The sequence below is a fragment of the Grus americana genome, chromosome 3 (assembly GCF_028858705.1).
Source record: "Grus americana isolate bGruAme1 chromosome 3, bGruAme1.mat, whole genome shotgun sequence".
NCBI classification, from domain to species: Eukaryota; Metazoa; Chordata; class Aves; order Gruiformes; family Gruidae; genus Grus; species Grus americana.
The window spans coordinates 77297243-77321696 of NC_072854.1; the positions used below are offsets into that span (position 1 = coordinate 77297243).

General features: G+C 42.7%; 1 protein-coding gene across 4 annotated transcripts in view; it reads right to left on the bottom strand.

Annotated features, from left to right (window-relative positions):
- The window catches only part of PDE10A (phosphodiesterase 10A), a 383571-nt gene that overhangs the window by 178239 nt on the left and 180878 nt on the right, over nucleotides 1-24454 (bottom strand). For 2 of the 4 annotated variants that reach the window (XM_054819187.1, XM_054819185.1), the window contains exons 2-3: nucleotides 21732-21886; nucleotides 18643-19534 (exon numbers count right to left, since the gene is read on the bottom strand). The exons of 1 other annotated variant lie outside the window; for it this stretch is intronic. In XM_054819187.1, the coding sequence (XP_054675162.1) occupies nucleotides 18643-19489 (847 nt within the window). In that variant the 5' untranslated portion in view covers nucleotides 19490-19534; nucleotides 21732-21886. Of the gene's footprint in view, nucleotides 1-18642; nucleotides 19535-19730; nucleotides 19851-21731; nucleotides 21887-24454 lie in introns of those variants that run through there. One more of the 4 variants, XM_054819186.1, reaches the window with a different exon arrangement.

Sequence of the window (24454 nt, forward strand, 5' to 3'; positions counted from 1 at the left end):
AAAAGAACATATCACAAGAAATACAACCAAAGGTTGATATTTCAGCTCCTCAGACTGGCAGAATTTCTTTCAGCAACTTGAGTAGGTGGGACTGTATCTCCTCAATGGAAAAATATGAACTGATGTGTCATAATCTATTTTTGTTTTGTTGGGATTTTTTAAATCTTCCTCTTCTGCCAGAAAATTCCTTATTGCCCCTTCCATTTCTTGATGTCCCAATTGTCTTTCCAGCTATGTTTATTTTCTGATTGGCAAGGAAACTATGAAATTCTATCTTGTTCCTTTTATATGCTTTCTTGCTCTCTTCCATTTTTCTCCTCTTAACACATCCTGCGCATGTTAATCTTTCAAAGTATGCTTCGCAGTAGAATCAAGCAGCCCTTTATGCTGCCAGAGTTAGTCAAGATAATAAATAGCAGTAAGATGGCTACTTAAAGCAGTCACAGAATTGTAACTGCTAGATATCCATTCTTGGTATTTCCCAAAAAGATTATGGGTATCTATAAAACTCTCAATCTCATTCATTTTACAGCTGCTCTCCCTTGGTAAAGCTGTCAACATGGGGGCAGGTGTTTAGTCTTTCAGAGAAAAGTCACTTCCAAAATGGAGTTGTGATGGGATAAAAAACAAACCAAAAAACCCCTCTTCCTGAAGATACTGCAGCTACTGAGAGGCTGTGGTAGGAATCAATTAACAAAATATATGAGAAGGTTTGGAAGGAGGAAAGGCCACTGAAAGTGCTCTCACCCTTTCAGTAGATAGTGCTGATAGGGGAGGCAATGCTGTCACCTCATCCCACCAGGAATCCCACCTCTGTATTTTAGGAAGACACGAACAGATCAGTTCGTGTTGATAAAAATACTGTTACCAGCACTTGGTAGTACTCTATTTCCTTCCCTAGCTTCCACCAGCTGCCCACCTTCTACATGAATGATACATGGGACTCTGACAAAGGTACAATACATTAGTAAAGAAAGATATATTTACCATAAATCTAAACCATGCATAACTTAATCAGCAAGGGAAGGGAGCAGGTGACTAAGTGAAACTGCAACAGCTCTAGCAGTTGACAGTTTAACAACAGCATTTAAAAGCAGTATTTCCTTTCCTCCTTTTGACCATTAAATCAGTCAGATGAAGGGTTACTTCATCTGCACAGCACAGCAGTCCACTTCAAAATGCCACAGCACTGAAAAACAACGGTGCCTACATATAATTATGTGAATACCGAAAGAAAAGCTGTGGAATGGTAAACTAGCTTACAATCATATTTTGGACTCCAGTCTCCCAACCATAACCATCAGCACTGTTTCCTCACCACAGCCTCAGAAACAGCACCTACCATTTCTTTTGATAAAGCCTGCTGATTTTCAAAGATGTCACAAGCCCATCTGTTCAGTCAAAGAAAGGAAAGTTTCCGTAACTTTTAAAAAACAGTCAGGAAAACTAAGCTGAATTCAAGTCAAATGTAGCAAGTGTCTGAGTACGAGCTATTGCTGTGAGCTGAGCTGGAAGGGTAAAAGGTCTTAAATATGCTGTAAATCAGGTATGCAGTTCCTGAAATACAGCAGCTTCTTGCTTTCCAGAGAGAAAACCTCAATTAAATATAATAAACTGAAACATATTCAGATGTCAAATATTCTGGTTTGGGCAGTTCCACTGTGCTTCCCTCAAAACCTAAAATGAATTAAATGAATTATCCTTATTCAAATCATTATCCTAGCAGCTTTTTAATCTGTTTGTTAGAGAGCTTTGATGGTCTGCTTCCGCAAGTGTCCCCCCCCCAAAAAAAAAAAAAAAAAAAATTTACGTTGATGGACTTTCAGCCCTGAACATGGAACAATGGGTTGAAGGGCAAGCAGGGAGTTGCCTGTCTGCAGCATCTGATCAGAAGAACTGTCTCTATGCTCCAATATTCCAACTGCTACAGGATCAGCATTGTCCTTAACTCACTTTTAATACTTGCCACAAACAACTTGTTTAAAGTCCAAAACACAACTTATGATCAGAAATACACCTCTAGTGTATTTTATGACTGGTGCTCCTTTCTACAACAGCTATTCAACATTTTGTTTTCTTAAAGACTTCCATAAAAACACCACAATCCTTTCATAAGGAAAACATGAGCTGCCACCCCCAGCCCCCCAAGCTGGAGGCCAGCAGGGAAAAAGGCCCTATTTTTTATCACAGGGGAGGCAGCAAAGGAAAAGCGTTCTCCCATTTTCTGTCAGGTATGCACGTAAGGAGAAATCAGCAGCAGAGCTGCATAGAAGTTTCATTAGAAAAACCCACCACTGCTTGTCCCTCCTCTCCCTTGATTTCCATTTTCTTTATAAACACAAAATGCAGTTCATGCCCTTGAGCTGCTGCCAATGTATGATTTTACAGAAAGATGAAAAACTTGGTGGTTCAATATGATTTGAATGACCAAAAAAACCAAATAAGAGGATGACAGTTGTTTCAGATGAGATTGCTATGTAGGAACTGAGTGCACCAGCATCTGAAAAAAAAAAAGAAAAAAAAAAAACTTTCACCAGTTTAACATACTTTATTCATTAATTCGGACCATCCAATAGTGTCCTTTTGAGTTCATTTTCCTGAAATTTGAAGCTAAACCAGTCTTCATTTAATTCACAAATGCATTTAGAGAGACATCACCCCACTTAGAAGAAAAAAAAAAAAATCTATGTACCATTCTCATCTGTGAATCCAACTGTTGTTTAGATAGTTTTATTAGGATTTGAGTTGCAAATACATCTTTGGCCTGGAAAAACGAACAGCCACAAAACGACCATAAAGAGAATAAATATCTTCAAGCCATTACAAAAACATACTTTGTTTTATTTTACAAACTCATTTTATCCTACTGTTTTTAAACCACTTGTAGAAGTTTTTTTCAGCAAGATTTATGCAGATTTAAGCATATAAAAATCCGACCATTGAGTCTTTTGCCCTATGGCACACAGAAAGAACTGTCTGTCTAGTTACTATTCCCTTCCTGTCAAGGCTGCCACAAGGTTCAGCCAGTGGCTTGCAAACTTCCTTGAGATCATGGGCTACAAAACAGCACAAAGAATCACCTGTAACACAAGTAATTACCATTATTTTTAATAATACAGAGCCATCAGAGCACCGTAATGACCAAGAAAGAGGGGAACCTTTGCAAGTAGTCATTTTTGCTCCGGTATCTGCATACATAAGTGATAAAGTGCCTGAAAAGTTCTACAGAACAACATCACAACATCAGGCAGGTCTGGCTGAATTCTGAAAACATCTCTGTGATCAAAGTATCTGTACATATGAAGGATTTTTTTGCTTTACTTTTTTTTTTTAATTAGTTGTACGTTTCCCCACCCTCTACCATTGTTTAAATATTGCAAAAATCAGCTAAAGTTACTAAGCACCAAACCTGTCCTCTACTCCACTGCTATGATCCCCAACAAAATTGAGGATAAACAAGAATGACTAAGGGAAGACTCTTTCCTTTGGAGTGTTCTTGAAGGTTTTCTGGTCACAAATTCATTACACAATTATTCACTCTACAAATTATCACTAAGGCAAATTTCTATGTGTTGTATTCTAACAATTGTGACCAGATAAAAACATTTGGACACCCTAAGCATTCAGGCCAATAACCTGTATAATATGGAGCTCATGTTCTTCCATATATTGCCATAACTTACTTTTTCTGAAGTCAAGACAGAGGAAGTTGTGTCAAAAAATTAGCAAGACAGTCATCTTTTTCCAGAGGCCAAAAAATAATATTCAGAAGTAGTCACTGAATATCTCTGGCTTGAATGTTTAAGAAAAATGCACAGCATTTCTGCAAGTGATGAAACGCAATGTGTTTCTACTTCAGATTAAATGAGGGTTTAGACAAAACAGTTACAACAGTGTATAATACAGGAAGTGATTTGCCTTAAAGGTACACTGTTGCAGCAGACAGGATCAAGGTGATACTGTTTCAACTTAATGCATTTTAGTTTCCAAGACAGACTGAGAGGAAACAATGTATCTTCATCAGAAAATACATTCCTGAGAGGACTAATATCCATTAGATAAATATTTAATCTATTTGAAGAATTTATCTATCAAGTCCATCCAGCTTTATGTACCTAGTCCCTCTTGCTGTATCAATTATGTTCATTCCCTGCTTTAGCATAGTTAGCAGAGGAAGAGACTAGAAGTTTTGTTGAAATCAGATTTGGCTGCACCATATTTCAAAATATTTTGTAAAAATACTCTTCATGAATAAAAACTTTCAACACTGCTTTGAGGGACTGATGCCAGGAAATTGGATTCATAAAGCATGAACAACCCATTACAACAAAAAGATCAAACGATAGGAGTAAATATCATGGCAACTGAAATCAATGACAAATCTTGCATTAAACGGAGCAGAGCTGAGATTTTGTTCTGTTTCCAGGAAACACAAATGCATTACATCAGTTGAGATGTACTTCCCATCACGATGACTCGGTTGCAGAGTCCCTTGGTAAATTACACTTGAGAAGGAAGAAGCTACTGAAAACATCATTGACCTCTCTCCCAGAAGCTATGTATCTCTGCCTTGTGCCTAAAACATTAGAATCTTTAGGAAATCAAAGAAATTAGAGTCATCATTAATAGAACCTTAATGTTACTGAGAGAGCTAATAAAGATGCAACAACAAAAACCCAACAAATCTTTAGAAGGTCAAAAGAAACGAGACGCACAATTGTCTTACTGGCTTTTCAGCTACAAAATTTGCCCCACAGATACATTTTGACCTTCTGACTAATTGCTGTCAAATTTGACCAAACAATACATATATGAGATGCGTTCATGAAAACCAGCAGCTAGGAAAACCAGAGACATGAACAAGCGGCCACTAAAAGAAGTTTTGCCCACCTTGTTAGACAGCAAAGGTTCCAGGGAGCACAAAGGCTAGGCAGAAAGAAATGGGTGGAAGAAGCAAAGACAGAAGAAAAAGCTGCAGGAATAGCCAGATTTCAGATCTAATGTCCACTGAATTGCTTTAGGGTCTTTCTCTTACTTAATTTGAATTGCTCTGTCACAGGTGCAGAGTTGAATGATTCCCAGTGTTTCAGCAGAAAAACCACACAAGCAAAGTAGCTGAAAATATGAAGACATATAAAACAGGAGAGCAGCGCTTTGAGTGGTACCCAAATTATGCATTGCTCCAAAAAAAGAAAGCATTGTATTACAGTGTTTTACTTAAATACATTAATAATTAATAAATACATAGCTATTTTTTTTTCAGAACAGCATTATTACCAAACAAGTGTGGGATAGAAATAAACTGCTAAAAAGTAAATAAATAATCCCAAGACCATACTCAGAAGGTACACTGATCTGTGCATCAGCTGATCAGTTGATAAAACTGAAGGACTAAACCTTCACATGCAGATTTTGACAGCTAAACAATATAAAAGATATCAGTAAGTAAAGGACTACATATAACCTCCAGCAGTACAAGATAAGAAGTCACTGCTGTCCATGCCTTTGCATGTAAATAACAGCGTGGACACTGAACAGCAGCAAAGGAAGGTATCAGTAACCATCATCTAGACTGAAGACACATTACTTTACAGTCACTATAAGATTTTAAACATGCTTATCTATTTCTCCTTATTTTCACCCTTTACTGATACTTCTTCCAAAAAAAAACCAGTAATAATTTTGAAGTTCAAGAGCTCTTAAGTAGTTTCACAAAGACTTCCCCAATGAAGCAAAGATGCAGGTTCGAGTTATGAAAACATCTACGAAAAACATCACATTATCAAAACGCAGTTCTGTCTTCTCTTCCATCTTTTTTCTCTCCCTAGTCTTATTGATGCTAGTGAGGTAGACTTACCTTCTTTACTGTTCTTACCATTTCTCAGTTAAGATAACACTATTTGCTAAAACAGTAATTCTTTCCTCAATGAAAATTTATCTTAGAAAAGTGGCAGCAGTAGGACTAATCAAAACTGATCACTACCATTTTATGGTTTTAATACAAGCACATTTAAGCTGGTTTCACTGTTGGCCTTGAGGACAACAATGCACCATTACATTTTTCATTCAAATCTCCTAGATCCCCAGTGTCTGGGAGCTCTTTACAGAAGACAATAAACACAACACCAAGTGAAGTCACTGGAAGCTACAGCAACATTCTCCTTAGATCACCAAAGCACTGCCATCTGGTAGATGGATCACCACATTAGAAGCCAGGTCATAAAGTCTCATTGTGGCTCTGCCATTTTTGCACTTAGTAGCCACTCATCTAATTTGAAACGGTTTCCCCAACTGCGTGGAAATATGACAGAGATGACCATGTTGTCTAAGATTTAGAGAATCTTCTTATTTAGAAAACTTCCAGGTTTGTTGGGAGAACTAGTCAGTGCTCACCCAGCACTTGAGGGGTGGTGGTGGATATCAGTATTTCAGGTAATCTCCAATCACTGACATACACAAAACTAGTAGATATTCCTGTATATCTATCTAATCCCTTTCACATTATTCAGTAATATGCAAGTGCCAAGAGTCTGTGATTGCCTCATAGCACACACACACAAAAAAAATATTTCATGCCCACAAATCTTTCATGCAACCACCACTAGTTGGTTGCCCGTGAGACAGCTAGCAACTCCATGCACTGTGGAGGGTCTTCACTATACAATTAGAAGGATTCAGGTTTTGCTAAGAAAAAAAAAAAAAAAAAAAAAAGAAGATTTCGAGTAATACTTCCTATTGTGAACATCACGCACATTCTGGGCTGAGTAAAACACTGAGCAAGCAAAGTAAAAGTCCTGGGGTGGGGTGGGGGGGGGTGGGGGAAGGGGAAATAAACCAAAGCAAAATCACTAACTGAGTATGCAAGTAGAGACCTTCATAAAGCTGACTTCCAAGATGGGGAAATAGTATGATTTATGTAATGTAAATTTTGCCATCTTGGAAGGACACTTCCACCTTAAATAACACCTTTCAAACATGCACTTCAACTTATTTTCAGAAGTTTATGACACTAAGACATGCATCTTCTCCCTTTTTAAACTTGGTCTGTTTTAATTGAGAGCAGCTCCTCAATCTAGATCATCATGGGGCCACATGAATGTGCCTGCATAAGGCAGGAGTACACACGTATAGGAAAGTGCAGCATTAAGGAGGAAGAACTAGGCCATTTGTTTAAACAGAAGGGTTAGTTTATGTGAACTTCAAGTGACCATGAAACTATGGCGTAACTGTATCAAGTACAGCCAAGCTGATCTAAGATGAGCTGCTCATGAGAGGGGTTATCCTCTCATCAGCTCCCAGCAATGTGCTGACGTGGCTTGTTTTCCCAACAGCACTGGTGATCCTCTGACTTCCACACTCAACCTATGCAGGAAGTTAACCAGCAGAAAAACTTACCCTACACCAGACAGAGTCAACAGGCATCTACCATCTCGGTTCCCTGAAACAGCTTGCTTTGGAGTCAGACATGTTCCAGCATTAACAGACAGAAAGGGGAAAGAAGCAAGTAGGTGTAGCAGCTTATGCCCTCATCACTCCTAACAGCCTCTTGCAACCCGCTTCCAGAGGTTACCAGCACATGAGTAGGACCCAAGGTCACTTTTGCAGTTTGTTCATCAATCACGACAGCCTACAAGCTCAATATATCAGCATAAATTAACCTCTGCATGCAATACAGGTTAGGAGGCCAGGCAATATGCTTAAGCCTTTCTTCTGCTACCTCTGCGGAGCTGATAATGACTTCGAGCAGAGATGGACAGGTTGGATCTCTCAGCTGCCACTAGTAGATCTGTAAGAACTCACCTCCAAGATGTCTAAAACCTACCAAAATAATATTAGTATAAGCCAATATAAAAGTCTTTATACAGTCTTTCAAATTAGTTTGACAACTCAGTTTTAAGTTCCAAACTGAAGCTCAGCACAGGACATTTCTATATTTAAACAAAGCTTAAGTCACTTTCCACTTACCAACATATGTTTTAGCAAAACAATTTCAATATTCCATTATTGCTCAATACAAGTGCAGAACTGTTCTCATGTTCTCTTTTTAATTTTGATATATATAGCAGATTTCAACTTCCCTGCCATTCCTCCCTTCAGCTCCACAAACACCAAAAGAATTGTTGTCAAACAAGAAAAACAAAAACCTCCTTTACAAGTGCTTGGGAAAAAGTGTTTCTTGGCACAGCAGAATGGCTAGTTGCTTTGATTAAACACAAGTTGTTAAAACAAGATGTTGCAAAGTGCTAAGAGTAGTTCAACATATTTTTTTTTAAAAAGGTACACACAGCTCATTGAACAAAAACAAATAAAAAAAATTAGCCTTGCAGCCAAATCAGAAGATAACAACTGCAACATCATCTTGTAAACAAGAATCAAGGCTTGTCGTGGACAAGTAAGAGGTCACCATCAGCAAAGTAACCAGACACAGTGATGTTAGCTATCCTCACAACATATCCATGGCTAGAGCCATCCAAGACGATTCATTTTAAGAGAGAAAGTGAAGGGGCATGTGCTCTACATGTAGCCAGATTTATGCTTTAATAAACTGTTAGAAAAAACAGGAACAAGGTGGATAAGTTACTAAATTACAAATAAAACTTATAAAAAAACCCAAAAAACAAACCACAAACCAAAACAAAACAGGGTAGAACAGTAAAACTTTCAGTGTGACCTAGTAAAATAATGGTAAAAGACGTGGCCAGCTGGCATACACAAGACATTGTCAAATAGCAGTTGGCCAATCAGTGAAGATAATATTAAGCTACAAAAAGTGAAGAAATAAAGGTTATCTGTAAGTACATACCTAAACTACATAAGAGTCACCAGGCACCATTTATATTGTTAGTAAAAAGAAGAAGAAAAAAATTACAGTTAAGCAGAAAGAAAGCATTTGTGACATTAAAAGGAGAAATAACCCATAATCTTAAAAAACAAAGAGTAATCTTACACTTCAGTGAAATCTTATATTTCAGTGAAAAGATTTCTTCAAAATTTGATGATTTGCTGAGAGATATTTACATATCAAGTCTTTCATCTACCCCAAAAGAAACCTCTCAGAGTTTATAAATAGCTTTCCCTATAAGGATGAATATTTTATTCTGCTGTAATCGCATTCCTTTGAGCAATAAAAATGTTAAACTTCTCTTACCATTCCGATCTTCTCCTTTTTCTATTTCTGATTTCTACCCCTTCGATAATACTGCCACAGATGGATAAACCTCCATCATTTATTGTTAACACAAGACAAGTGATATCACCATACACACCTCATTCATCCTTGTCAACTGACAAACTTTGTGTCTTCTCATTCCCCTACAAATATTCATTTACAAATTTTAGCCACAACTTCAGAAGCCTTCCAAAGCAGCAAGTTAAGGAAATAGACACAGGCAAACTACATGATTTCACAGAGTCAGGCAGCAAGTCATGTCCTCCAGCAACGATCCCTTATTCACTGAACACATCTTTCATTCAGGACTTTGCAGAACTTGTGGTCCATTTACTAGGAGAACTTGGTGTGCCCTAGAGCCACAAAAAGCATAAAGATTCCTCTGCTGGTGCATATGGCTTTGTCCCTACACAAGTCAATAAAGCAACCCAGAGCCTGTTCTCTAGCCACAAAGTAAAGGGGCATGACAGAACTTGTGTTCGCTAAACTCTATTTACACAAGGTCGGGAGAGACAAGTACCATTCCCACTGCCTTTTGGGAACAGTCCCCCTTTTGTTTCTCTTGGGGCACATGCAGGCAGTTAGGCATCAGTCTAAACTGGACCAAGGAGCACACTAAAAATTAAGCAGAACAAAGAGGGCTAGAGCTTGAACCCACATCCTCTGTGTGCTTAGTTCAAAAGTATAAGCACTGCATATAGCTCCAACAAAAGTCCAAAAAAGGTTTGAAAGAAACAGGCAATCTACAAGCACATTCCTACCCACAAACAGCCTATGAAAGTTCCTACAACATGCCAGATGATCCCATTCTCTCTGCCATCACAAGAGCTAGGCCAGAAATTAAGGGGAATGCACTGTTTTATAAACATTGGAGACTGCAGGTCACCCATACTCTCTGACATCTTGAAAGTAATTCTCAAAAGGACACCTCTAATCCCAAGACCCTCTTGCATTCATAATCATGAACTGAACGCCACAGAACTACATGCAAGATTCAAGATTCATTAAAAAGGAGCTTCTCAAGGGTATTAGTTGTCTCAGGAGTCTTTACTGGTGAAAACTGAAGTCCGAAGAAACAGGACCAGCGAGACACATCCACACAAAAGCAATTTGCTCACAAACATGAGACACGGGAGCCTGGCATGACGAAACCTGAGCACACTGGCTAAGGCAGTGCCTGTTTTGAGAACAGATTAGTTCAGTTTCCTGTTACATCAAACAGTAACTTTCATCAGACCTACGTTTGCTTAAAAGTTAGAAAAAAATCTCTACTGACATCACACCTAGGGCTGGGCAGACAGTGGCAGATTAGGAAATACAATGAGTCACTGCAAATACATAACACATATCAAGAGTTTTCAAACTGCCATGCAAAATTTAGTCTTAACAAATAAAAAACCCCAACCCCAACAAAAAAAAAACCCACCACAATACAGTGAAAGTGAACTATACCAGAAGAAGAGTAACAGCAGGGTAGTGCCATCAAACAATGAAAGCAGTAGGGGAAAATAAGAACATTGTAAAAAGGACAGCGTAAGACACAGGCCCAGTGCAGGAAGGAACAAAATCAACACAATTCAGCAATCAAGAAGGAAACATCAGCTAAAATAAGCTGATGGGTGGACAAGGAGGAAATAATATTAAGCCGAAAATACAGATATAACTGAAAGAAAGAGAAAGCCATGCAAAGAAAGCACAGCCGACGGAGCTATGTTCCAAGAAAGAATTCACTCTGAAGAAGTTGCCAAGGTATCTGTATATGCATGAAAGAAAACCAAAATATAAACACAAAAAACACCAGTGTAAGTAAAAGAATGAGTTATCATAAACTTAACTGCTATGTGTTAGGGAAAAAAATCATTAGTGAAATACTAAGGCACATAACTCTTCTCTCTCTCTCTTTTTTTTTTTTTTTTTTTTTTTTTTTTTAAGAATAAGTCCAAGATCATTAGAAGCCAGGGTAGTAGTTTTACCCAGTTTGGAAATAAATAAAAGAAGACACTATGGAAGAAATACAACAGGGAAATAAAATTAGGCAGTAAAGAAAACTTCAAAAGAATAAACAGGACGCACACTTAGCTGCCATAATTCAGGCTAAGCATCTTATTCTCTGAACCAGCAGAACACCCCAATGTTGCAGAAATGCTACTAAAATATCCAGGGCAAAGAAAGTGGCATCTTTCCTGCCAATTAAGAAATTTCCCCACAGGGTGAAGCAAAGTAAACAGTGTTATTGAGATGAACATGGCAATACTTATCAGCAGGTAAAAATACCTGCAATTTTGGGTACGTATGGATCAGAAGCATTAGAGATGCGAGGTTTCTGTACAAAGTTGTTAGAACTTCAGATGCAAAAGTTTTCTTTCCTTTAGGAACTACTTGTGGCTTGACATTAGGGGATTTCTTTTTGATGCAAGTGGAAGGGTAAGAGGAAGGAAGAATGTTGCAATTATTAACAGCTGAATAAACTTTGTTGAAAGAAATACAGCTCAGCTGCACAGGAGTTTGTTGATACTGCAGAAACAAGGAATCAGATCAATAAGTGCTAATGAAAGCATTAAATCTTCACAGTTTCCAGATGGAAGGTGGATTAACTGCTCTCAGATCATGACAACCTCTTCTTTGGGTCCCAACATCAAAGAAGGTGAGATTACAACTGCTGCCTCTGTGTTGAGGTTTTTTATTATTATTTTAATTAGAAATTACTAAAATGAGTTCTCTAAAGGCAGTAAGTAACATCCAAAAGCCCTCTCTTTCGGTATTCTTAAGCCAGAACTACCTTGAAAAGCCTTCAAGTGATACAGAGAACCCAATTCTAGTCCTATTGAGCCATAAGATTTGGCATCTCTTCATGATATGACATTTTATTGTTAAAAATCTCATTCACCCAGACTCAAACTTGGTATCAATGTAGTTTTCAAGATAATAGGAAATTTGGAAACATATTATTTTTTCTTCTTAACGCCACCTATGACGAGGTGTTTAGGAGCTGGGAATTAAGAAAGCTTCCTATGGCGCTAAATCACTGGGAAGAGGATATATAAAAAGAACTGTGAAATAAAGGAGGTCCTTGTAAATATGTAAATGAGACACTTTTTTGAACTAATTCATACTCTTGCCAAGTTTTTTTCCCCCAAGAACATAATTAGCATACTTCGAAGTTGAAATAAAGGGTTCTCAGTGTACACTAACAGTAAAGATGAATTCATCAATTTACCATAAAAATTTAAAACTTGTTAATCAGATTGTCCTTCTCCCCTGCAAAAACAAACACATCATGAGCATTTTGGAATGTTCATTTGTTAATAAAGTCATGATTGCGAGTCTGTTACCTGCCTTTTGAACTGTCTCATATGAGTGTGCAACACATCAATACATTGTCTGGCATAGCAGAAGCCAAAGTCTTCTATAAACATCAGCCAGGCTGGTTCCTCCCACGCTAATTATGACAGCTTGAGAAGAAGTGATGATGAAAGCACAGAAATATGCCACTTTCTCACAATCTTTTAAAAGGGGGACAAGGGCGGAGTGGGGAAGCCCACCTCCCAGGATGAAAATTCTGTGTCCTCACCTTGAAACAAATTAGAAAGAAAAAATAGCATCATTTAATAGAAGAGGTCAAAGCTGAAGTTTGATTTAACAGGGCTGCCACGTTCAACCACATCAACTTGTCACATCCCACAAGATAAGCGAGGCTGAGCTGTGAGAGCCTTCAGATGGCAAGGGAACCAAGTACTGTAAGGAGCTGTCAATCAGTAGGTGGCACTCTTCAAACTCTGACAGTGGGAAGTCAAGTACAAGCACAAGTGAGGACACATTACATAGCAAAGTCTGGATCTTTAGCAGAAATATAAACAACAAATATTGAACAATTTTAACCACAACTGACACCCATGGGGAATGCAATGGCTTCATTTCAATAATATATACAGCAATCTTTGTATGTGATCTCTGAAGTTCCTAAGAATTATAATATTTGAGTGCTACAAATATTTTGGATGAACACTACTGTATACCAGTGTACTAAAACAAGTATCTTAAGAAATTATCTATTACATGTACAGAATACTTTGAGTGCAGCCTTGTAGCTAATTATGTAGATGTAAGTCAAACTCGTGAATGATAATTGGGTTTTTTTACATAACGAAACATAGCATAATTATTTAGGTTTTGCCACAGCTGTTCTTCAAAGCCGGGCCGTAAATTTATTACAATAAATAGAATAGATAACTAAATCTTTTGGAACAATATATGAATTGTTATTTCTGTGATATTTACTGGTGAAGATGCGGCCCACACATCAAAAGATTCAATTGTTTTTAGAGTTCAAATCAATACAAGGTATAACAAAAATGAAAACATTGCTCCATAAAACAGGTGTCAAATTTTCCATGCCCGCAAATACTGTTTCTTCATTTAACAATTATAGACTTTTTTTGTATTTTAAATACAGACTGAAATCAATACACATTACCGCTCATTTGATAAAACCATAAAGGTTTAGTATCTTTAATAAAGGATTTAGTAACAAAGTTCAAGTGCAGGTACCTGTAATTGAAACAGCCAGCAGAGGGAGTATAAAAACAAAACAAAACAAAAAACCCAAATAGCTTTTTTCCTTTCTACATATATTTTTTTTTTACTTATGATCTTAGCTTTCTTTTAGAATATGATAATAGTGCTAAAAGGGCAAAAACTAGAATATTGTTAAAAACACTGAATTTTAGAGTATTAAGCATAATTACTTGAAACTAAAATACTTTTTAAAGTAGCATTAAAAAAATTCTCATATTAGCCTCACCAAACTGAAATACAATTTTAATCACAGACAAAGTTAACATCAACCAACAAGCTGCATAAGCCATTTCCACGTTATAAATCCACACACAGAGACTCTCATTCTTATTTTCTTAATCCAAAACTAAGTTCATGATTTGAGGATACCAAGAGAATGTTAGGTATAATCTATTTGTATTAGAATACAGCACAAAATCTTAAAACTGAACAAAAGGTACTGTTGTACTGATCTGTACAACAGAAGAGTTAAAAAGCAAGTAAGCCAAGTGTATGCCCTAGATGAGCATTTAACGTGAACGTTTCAAAATCAAGTCAGTAAGTCACGTATGTGCTGAAATAAAAGCTCATCTTTACACTTTCAGGTTTTCATCATGTCCAGCTGACAAGTACAGCTTAAACACAAGCAAAAGGAAAGACACAAACGGAGTGACTGGAGTTGCCAGCCTTGTCTTACAATCTTAAATGAGCTGCCATCCTCCTTGCACAAGTGACAAAAAGAGACTATCTCCCAACTCACCTACACTATCCCTCCGTGCATAACCACGCCTTCAGCGTCCATCTTACACGAGGAGCAAGCTTACTGAGTTAACAGTGAAGGCGATACTTCCTTTCTCAAGGCCTACGAGTGCTAGGTACCCCCAAGCCATCAGGCAAACGTTGGCAGCAGAGCTGAGGAGTCAAAGGGACAGAGGATTAGTTATTTCAGATGTAAACTGCATGCTTTACAGACAACCATTTGTAAAAATACCCGACTTGCACAAACAAGCCCTCCTTCACTGTAAACTGCTCGTGTCAGCACAGTTTCCATTCCCTTTCCATGCCATTCCTCGCTGGCTGCCCTGCGCATTTGTCCGTTATCCCTCTAAATAGAATGGCAGCGCTTCAGACCAGGATACATGGCATTCCTATACATTAATGCAAAGTGTGGTATTATGACACCCCAATCCTGATGGGAGCCACTGAATGACATCACTTACCATCATAACTACACACTGCTTTAGTGACAATTTGGCTTTCAATTAATGTGGAGCCAGAATCCCCGAGGTGAAAACCAGAAACAATTCCATTTTCTACATCAGCATCTAAATTTTAAGGATGATTTAATTGTAAACCTAAACCCTGTCCACCTTTACACATAGGATTCATTGCTGAAGATCAGCACCTGGCTTACAAAACCCTGATTGCAAGTAATGAATACACAGACCAGGAAAAAAAGCAAGAGAGTAAAGCCAACATTAACTTTCCCATTAGTGCAGGTAGCAGGAATATTTTTAACTTTATTTAAACCTTAATTGCTGTTTTCTTCCACAACTACAGATCTTACCACATCTACTCTTTCTTAAAGAAAGTATCAATTGGAAAGTCTTAGCATCTGGCACATGAAGGTGCAGGACAAACTTGCTGTATCACAGGAAAAAAAAAAAAAGCCAGATAAAAGGTAACTATAAAATAAGAATATACCGACAATACTCTGGCAAGCAGAAAGCCCGCACACTGTAAAATACTCATACCTGTGAGTAGACTTATGAGACACAGATGAAATATGCTACACGTCTATAGCTTGAGAAACCTTGAGTGTGGAAGGAACACAGGATGCTCCCCTGAAGGTAAGACATTTCACAGAAACCTGGAAGCTTAAAGTATCCTAAATATGGTAGAACTCCACTGGAGGATTGATCCAGAATGTTAGCTACTACAAGTTTCTCAAAACACTCTGTTATGCACCAAGTTACAGATTTTAAACAGTTAAGAAAAACAACACACACCACACAAAGTTCATATAAGCTTCTGCAGCCCAGTCCAGTGCTTTATTAAGAATCTTAAAAACAAAAATAGCCAGATATGGCACAAGATGAGTATTACAGAAGCTAAGATTTTAATAATATCAAGAACCTTCTAACAAAATCCTGACTGGAGAGCATTTAAGTCAAAAGAGCTCAAAGGAAAAAGAATACATCTCTAGCAATTTCATTGTTTTCCTTTCTTAAGGATTCTGTTAGGTCACTTTTAAATCTCCCTTCCAAAAAAGCCCATCTCAACTCTCTTCCCCACAAAACTCCTCCGTTTCCCTGTAAAAATATTTAGACTTCTTCATCTTTAAAGTCAAACAGGTTATATATGTATATATGTATGATTTAGAATCTAAAATACAATTCAGGAAACAAAAGCTATGAGATGCAGCACATTGTCTTCATTGTTCTACATGATCTCATCCTCTTCAAAACAATAATAGCCTTCCGGCTGCACTGTAACCAGGACTGTGCACAGTACTCCAAACAGTTGGACAAGTGCTCTTTGCAGTAGCTGCACTGGAACTGAATAGTATCTTGTTTGACTTCCCTCCACTCCTTTTTTCATCCTGGTTTCCTAAGGAAATCAGACTTATGCAATCACTCAGGGAGGGAGGGAAGTTTACGCATATGTATATACGGACGCACGTGGATGTCTGTCCATCTGACCTCACCAGTATCTTTTGAGCCCATTGGCCAGTTTCAATCACATTCAAAAGAGGAATAGAAATACCAGACATTTAGGTTCTTCAAAGTTTCATGAGAGCAGGCTGCAGAGCACGGGAAAGTGTCTCCACAGAGAGAGAAGCTGCATGCCGTCTTAGACGTCAGTAAACTCACACGGGAAAGAACTGTTCTGCTCCCTTCCTGCCAGCAGAAAAATCTTCAGTCAGAGGTCACAATCAGTCAAAGGTGACCAGGTTTCTCGTGATCAAGTATTGATAAAATAGCTTAAGTTGAAATCACTGCTGCTTTTAAAATGGTGTTTTGAACAGAGCTGACGTTTTCTGTGTCATCTTTTTCTTGGACTAGCATAGGAGAGAATTGCCCTACATGACACACATTCCCTGGCTCAGTTCCTTGCTCCCAAGACCACTTATTTTAAAACATCAGAGTTGTACCACACGCATGGCAGCATTCTACCCCTCCCAAATACAGAACACAAAAACTGGATGAGCTTAGGGTTCCCCTCAGGCCTCAAAACTAAACAAGTATGCAGCTCTGTGACATAATCAACTACTGAATAAAGTTTCAAAAAGGCAATGCAGCAAATATATAGTAAACTTTATTCACCTCTACCGTAGCATAGAACAACTACTACCACGCTTGCAGGCTATTGTGCTAAAGACAGCTGTAAGGCAGTAAGACAAATAATGAGGTTTCAGCCGACATCTCTACAGTTATTCTCACATCTCCCCAAAATACATACATGTGTGAACTATGTACTATTCACCTGTATCCAAAAAAGCCACCTAATAAAAGTATGCTAACAGGTTAGAATGCAAGTTTAGGGACGCTAAGGCATAAGTCTATGATTTAAGAAACTGTCACAAAAAGAAGAAAAAACAAACAAAAACCCAAAACCAAATAACCACAGCTGATGGAAGTCACCCTAAGCATCAAAACATTAGGTGACCAAAAAAAAAGAAAAAGTTTCTGATAGAGATGTATTTCAGCCCAGATACACATTCCGCTTGGAAATTCATTAATCCCATGCCCAAATCGAACCCCACCACATTTCCCGGCGGGAGGGCATGGGCAGCCCGAGGCCTCGGCCGCTCCAGGGACGCCACAGCCCCGGGAGCGCCCACCCGGCGGGGCGCGGTGTATCAGTGCAACGCCTCGGAGAGAGAAAGGCGGCGGCAGGCTCGGGGCGAGACACCCGAGGGGGAGCCGGGCCGCGTCCCTACGAACGGGGGGAGTTTCTGCCATGCGAAACCCTCCTCCCAACTCTCACAACCCGCCTGAGCGGCTCGGGCCGGCCAGCGGCCCCCGCTGCCGCCGGGCTCCTCCGTCCAGCGCGGGGAGGGCACTCGCCGAGCCCCGCACCGAGCGGCCGCTGTCACCCCACTCCCGCCTCCCGAAATGGGGCGAGAGCGGCCTCGCGCCCTTCCCCCGCGTCTGGGCTCGGTGGGAGCCGGCGAGGGTTTCGGCAGCAGCGGAAGAGGCTCGCTGCGGAGCGCCCTTCGTGGAGCGCCTCAATGCCCCTTTATTCTGCCCTCCCTGCCAGCCGGTCACTATCCCCGGTACAGCGCCAGCCCCCCCACAGCAAGGAGCACATGTTTCCTCTCCGGCTTCTCGCCCGCCTTGCAATGAGCCACGGCCAGGGGAAGGAGGCACCTAGTACCAAAGCCAGTTCAGAGCCACGGAATTTGCAGGCGTGAGGCAGATCTGACAGGGGATGCAGAAAGAAGCGATACATTCCACCCTTGTCGGTCCGCCGCCGCCGCTTTTCTGTCAACTGCCGATACCATGACGCTTCCTTATTGCTACTTCAAGTAAGTAGGGGTGAAAGTCTCCATTCCCTTCCGTATCATTCCTGAGCAAATTAATCATGCACCGAGTAAAAGGCTGACACACATACACGTAGAGTTGTCTGATCCCGAAATGATGCCGAAATCCCCGAGGCGTTAACAGCCAGCTCCCACAAAGAGCACTCAGTTACATCGAGCATCCCCTTTGTCCGTGCATCCTCAATACACACCCGGCCGCTCCTCCATGCGTCCACGCACGCCCCACGTATACGGTCCCTTTGTGTCTTCGCCTCCCCCCCACTCACAAAGAAATGCCCTTTCCTCAAGGCATGCACCCAGCCTCGGACACAGCCCTTCGCCTCCCCCCGAGACACGCGCGACCCGCCGCCGGGCACAGCGCTCCGGTACCTACTTGTGTTCAAGAAACAGTCCGTAAACCTCCTAAAGCAGCTTGCAGAATTAGATCCATCTTCCATGTCTGGCCCTAGGAGCAGGGGAGACGAGAAGGAGAAGAAGGCGCCTGTCTGCCGCTGCTGCCGCCTAGGAGTCCTGCTCCCGCCGGGGCCGTCGCCTCCTCGGATCCCGTCGCCGCGGGCTGCTGCCGCTGCAGCACCGAGGGAATTGCAGGACCACGGGCGAGAGGCGGCTGGGGAGAGGAGGAGCCGGGAGTGGTGCTGCCGGGGGCCGCCGGCTGCGGAACGGAGCAGCAAGCCCTGGATGGATGAAGAACAGAAGAGTCTCCTCCTGCCGCTGCCGCCTGGATGGGCGATCAAGTGAGCTGCTGCTGCTGCTCCGCCAACATCTCTTCCTCCTCCTCCTCCTGCCGCTCTCGCTGCCTCTCCTCCTCCTTCCCTCCCTTGGAGACTTGTGAGGTTAAAGGAAGACGAGGAGGGGAAACGAGGAGGCGGCGGCAAGAAGTAAAAAGAAGATGGAGAAGCGGAGGAAAAGGAGGGGATTGGAGCAAGGAAAGGAGCCGCTGCCGCTCTGGGGACGATGCTGGCGGAGGCGGCGGAGGAGGCTGTCCCTGCAGCGCGGCTCCTGCTGCTGATGGTGGTTGTTAGAAGGAGAGAGAGGGAGCTGCAGGCAGCCGAGCCGCCTCCAGGAGCGGGGGGAGGAGGAGGAGACCCGCCGCTGCCTCCACCTCCGCCGCTCTGGCCATGGGAGTGGAGCGGGTGGCTGCCGGAGCCGGGCTTTTCCCCGGGTGCTGCAGCCAGGGGGGCCGAGGGGCGGGATAAGATCCGCTTCTCCGGGTTGGACATGCTTCCGCTCTTCCCTCCCTTTCGCGGTAGTTTAAGGCAGGACGTCTAGGAGAGATACCGGAGTAAAGTGAAAGGGGAAGCCGAAAAGGACGAAGCCAAACGAGGGGCAACCGCGATTCGGTCCTTCGTTCCCTCCAGCAACCCCCGGGCAGTATTTCCTCTGCACCCCGGCTCCCCGCCCTCATAAAATCCTCACATTTCCGTTCCCCCTTTAGGCCGGAGGGGACAGGGCGCTACTGACCGCCAAGCGGTTCCGATCCCCTTTTAAAGTCCGTTTTTCCTCATGCTCCCACCTCGCATTCAAAGCAAGAAAACGGCAACAATCTGTATTTTCTTCGAGCGAGGCAAATATTGCCCCGTATGTGCGTGCGCGTCTGCAAAGAGGCAGATAAAATCACTGCAGTGCCGCTTCCAATACCAGCCCCAGCCGCCAGAAAACGCCCACTGGCGGAGCCAGCGCTTCCCAGGCTGCCTCCCTTCCTCTCATTACGAGGCGCGCACACACAGGAGCTACGGGCACAGCGCTTACCTAAAGGGAACGCAGGGAGAGGGAGAGACGCGAGGAAAAGATCCTCCCTATGCGGGCTCGTTATTTTAAACAGATATTTCCAGTCACCGAGATCAAAAGGCAGGCGCCCTGCGGCGCCTGGGATGAAGATGCCGGAGAGCTACCCCTCCGTTTCTGTGGGGCGTCAAACCCCCGTTCCTACACGGAGATGCACAGTCCTTCCCCGATGCCCCGCATCACACGTGTTTGCTTCAGCCCCCCGCCCCACCCCCGTCTCTGCTTGGCACAACTGCAGCCACCTAACGCTCAGCCCCAGCCCTCCAACCCGTTCGGCTTCCCGAGGGGCTACCTCAGACTCTAGCCCTAGGTGCGGGGTGGCTCCCGGGCCGCCACCGGCCTTGCTCCACTGGCACAGGCGGCGGCGCTCACCAGCGGAGCCTGTCGCGCCGGCCAGCCACCACCCCGACTCCATGGCGGGGTCCCCGGGCAGACGGCGTCCCGCCCCACGGCACCCAGGCGGCCGCGCTCCCCTCGAAGGGGCGTCCCGCCACCGTGCCAGCCCCTCGGCTGACGCCTCGCCACCCCGCCTCGCCAGCCCGGCCGTCCTGGCGGCACGGCGTCTCGGCGGGCCGCGCTACGGCATCCCTCAGCGGGGCAGCCGCCGGGGGAACGCCGGGCCAAGGGAAGCCCGAGGGGGGTCTCGGAACGGAACGGGGCTGAGTGCTGCGCTAGAAGCCCTCGGCTCACGTATTTCGTTTTCGTCCCGAACTCGCTCTGCCCCGGGCGCCAGCCGCCGCCGAGAGGCGGGCGGGGAGGTCCAAGTTCTACCGGAGTTTACCTCCGGCAGCGGGGAGGGCCGGCATCGCCAAGCTGCCGCGGGGCTCCCTTCATCCCGGCCTCCCCAGGCAGGTGAGCTTGCCTTCGGGCCGGGCCGAGCAGGACGCGGCCGTTGGGGAGCTGTTGCCTCGCGCCGCCTGTCAGCTTAACGGAATCCCGGGACAGCGGGGAGCCCGGCGCCCTCCCCTCCTGGGACAGCCTCTACCCTCGCCCCGCAGCCCTGTCAGCGCCGTTAACCGGCGAGGACCGTTCGTGACCCGAGAGGCTCGTAGAGCCCGTAGCGCCCCTGCCCTCGCCCTGAGGCGGCGGCGCGCACCTGGTCGGGGTCTGCCCTGCCTTCGCCTCCCCTCGCCCGACGGGCAGCTGCCGGGCAACGGGGCTCTCCTTGCCCTCAGAGGGGACGCTGAAGCGCAGAGCCGACTGCCCGAGCGCCGGGCTGACAGCACCTGGCTCCCTCCGGGGCAGCATCGGCGCCAACCGCCAGCGCGGAGGGCGCTTCCCGGGGCTCCGCTGTGCAGCTGTGCCGGCCCACGCCGCAGTGCCACCCCGCCTCGGCAGGACGTCCCGCCGAGGCTTCGTCCCCTGAAATACCTGGACGGGGCGGAGGAAACCGCGCTCCTCAGGTAGACGGCCGGTTTCCCCCGGCGTTGCCGCCCGCCAGCGGGCGGAGAAGCGGCCGCCGCGGCGGTGGCCGCCCGGCTGGGGCTGCCGCCGTGCCCATGGCGGCAGATTTTGTTGCGGGGTGGCGGGGACACACCGCACGCCGGCACTGCCCCGCTCGGTGGGGCTGGGAGCAGGTACCGCGGAAACCGTTGCAGATATTCGCGGAAAAGATGTTTCTTTTGCTGTTGGCAACAGGGCACCCGAAACGCGGGCGATTCTGTTTTCCTCCTCTACCTTCCCGGAGATGAACGCTGCGCGTCGTCCGGTGTGACTGCAGGTGCTGCGTTCGCAGGTCTGCGGCCCCAGGTGGCTGCGGGAATCCTCACCGAACTACCACAGTCGTCCTGTTTCCGTTCAAACTTAGGCTCTTTTCTTTCGAATTTCGACTCCTGCTTGGAAAACAATATAAACCTACGCTTTGGGGTTTTATTTTAAATCGTTCGAGTATTTCATATATATATCATTTCAGGACTTCTTTTAATGCTAGAATACACACTAACTCCAGTCAAAGTTAGAGTCTTTGTGTATCACTGTGAATCTGGAAGGCTGCAAAATAAGATGTTCCTCTAAAAATTGTAACGCTTTCAAATTAAAATGTGTTTTCAGCTAGTTGAATGTTCTGCAACAGTAGGAAAGAATCCACAGAATTTGCAAAAGCCTTAAAATGCCAAAACAGATCCAAGACTTTTTTTTTTAAAAAAAAAAAAGGGAAAAAGAAAAAAAGGAAAAAGAAAAAAAACCTACAAAACAAAACAACTCAGGGCAGGGTTTAGTAAACTCTTTTAATCTGCATGGTTCTTAAAACCTGCTGTTGCCTAAAAATCCTGAACTAAAATACAGAAAACTGCATCTGCTTCTGTGATCCATTTTCTTTTAGTATATTTGACTTTATCAAAACAGTTTAATAACTTCAAATTCATATATCTGAGGTGCTTTTATTTCCTTAAGTCCAACCATTATTTACCTACTCTACATAGACAGCTTTTCTCCCATAACTGCAGCAGGATAACTAGAGATCCAGCAAATATTTAAATTCTCTGAGAAAAGCTTGGCTAATGGAAACAACACTTTAGTGAATTGTGGTTTTTTTGTTGCAGCCTATTTGCTTAGCAATTAACGACTTCTTATTAGAAAATCTCTTTTTAGTAAAATGTTTAAATTGAAAGAGATAATCAGACTGAAAAGACTGACAAAAAGAGCTATTCACCAGAAAAAATGAAAGGTGCTCCTTTAGACAGATTAGTCCCAGATTGTTCTGTCAATATCGAGAGTAAATTACTGAAACTTTACATCGTCGATTTATAATTGTAGAAATCTTGTTTGACTATGCTAATCTATGCTAAATTCCTCAATTGTGGTTCATCCAAACTACAGTTGTTCAAATATCACTGCCTGAAACTGGATATCTGTGTATTTATACAAGGAATGTGAATTGTGCATGTATAAATATGCATGTGTGTATTCAGCAAACCAGGCAAAGTACATTTTGATTTGTAAGAAATCATCAGATATTCTAGACAAGCAGCTTTCAGGGTAAGGGTTATTTACAAACTGTTCATTTGATTATTACTCAGTAGCCATTGGCTATTCATACGTGACTGGTGACCTGCTTCTTGGCTGGGCAAGCAAAAGCAATTACAGAAGAAAATTTAGATGACTGTGAAAATTAATTTTCAAGCTCTGTACAGATACATTTGTAAAATATATGGATTTGCAGACAAGTCAGATATGCTTGGTGGCCATCTCAATACCTGGGGATAAATTAGTGATGAATCACATTTGCTCGTTCCCCAATGTATCTGTCAATCTGGGTTTTCACTGCTCACTCAGCTCATGACAGTTTCCATTGCCGCCAAGCGATGATGTCACTGACATCACTGTGGTACTAACCATATGCCCATGTCATTTACCAGAAAAGTCTCACCCACTCCAATATGAATTTTTGATGTGAAACAGTGAAGTTTGCTACATCATCCCCAAAAAAAAGGATTTTAAGAACTCTGAAACACAAAGAAATTGAAATTAAAATGCTCTGATGCATCCACTTGCATTAGGTGCAAGGCTTCTGGTATGAATGAACTGTGTCAGTGCAACAATGAGCAAAAGCTTTTGATTGTGTTTACACAGGTAAACGCAATTTCACAAGAGTTGAGGAGTCAGAGTGCCCACTGAAGCCATCAGGTCTAGCGTGCATCATACTTACAGGAACAGGCCTGGTTTGAAGACACCAAATAAACATGTTTGGCAGTAATTTGGCAATATTAATCAAAATACTTGAAGGAAAACATTGTTGGGCAAAAGTAAAATCAAGTTATAACAACAGTTGTTTGGTATTAAAACCAAACACCTGTTCTTTCCCAATTTTGTCTGCTATGTTTTTAAGAATGACAGTGACTCATCTTTTATCTGGTCCCACTCTTTTGCCTGGTAAATCCTCTTATCTCACTTATCATCCTTATATCCTAAGAGTCTCCTCTATGATGTATGAGCAAGTCCTTGCAAAAAAATAAGGAATAAGACAGATTATAGGGAAAGGGAGTTTAAAAAAAAAAAAAAAGTAGGATGACGGCAGTAGAGGAGCTGATGGAAGCAACCACCTGAATGTGGGTGAGGCAGGAGCAGACACAAAGAAATATGGAGAAGGCAACTGGCTGGAAAGGTGGGGCAAATAAAAGGATAAATGCAGCTAAACCCCAAGCTCTAGAGCTGAGTATACAGCTGCAAATTAAATCCTTTATGGAAAAATCCTGTGCAAGTTAATAAAAATAATTACTTTTTTTTCCTAGGGATTTTCTGCTAAATGATCTTACAGAATATAGTAATTATTACCCAGCTACTGAATTGCTATCACAAATTAGAAACCTAGAGAAAAGATATTGTTTCCTAAAGCCTTATTCTATAAGCCTTTAGAGTAACTTACAGAGAACCCTGTTTCATAAGGGATTCTTTTTACAAAC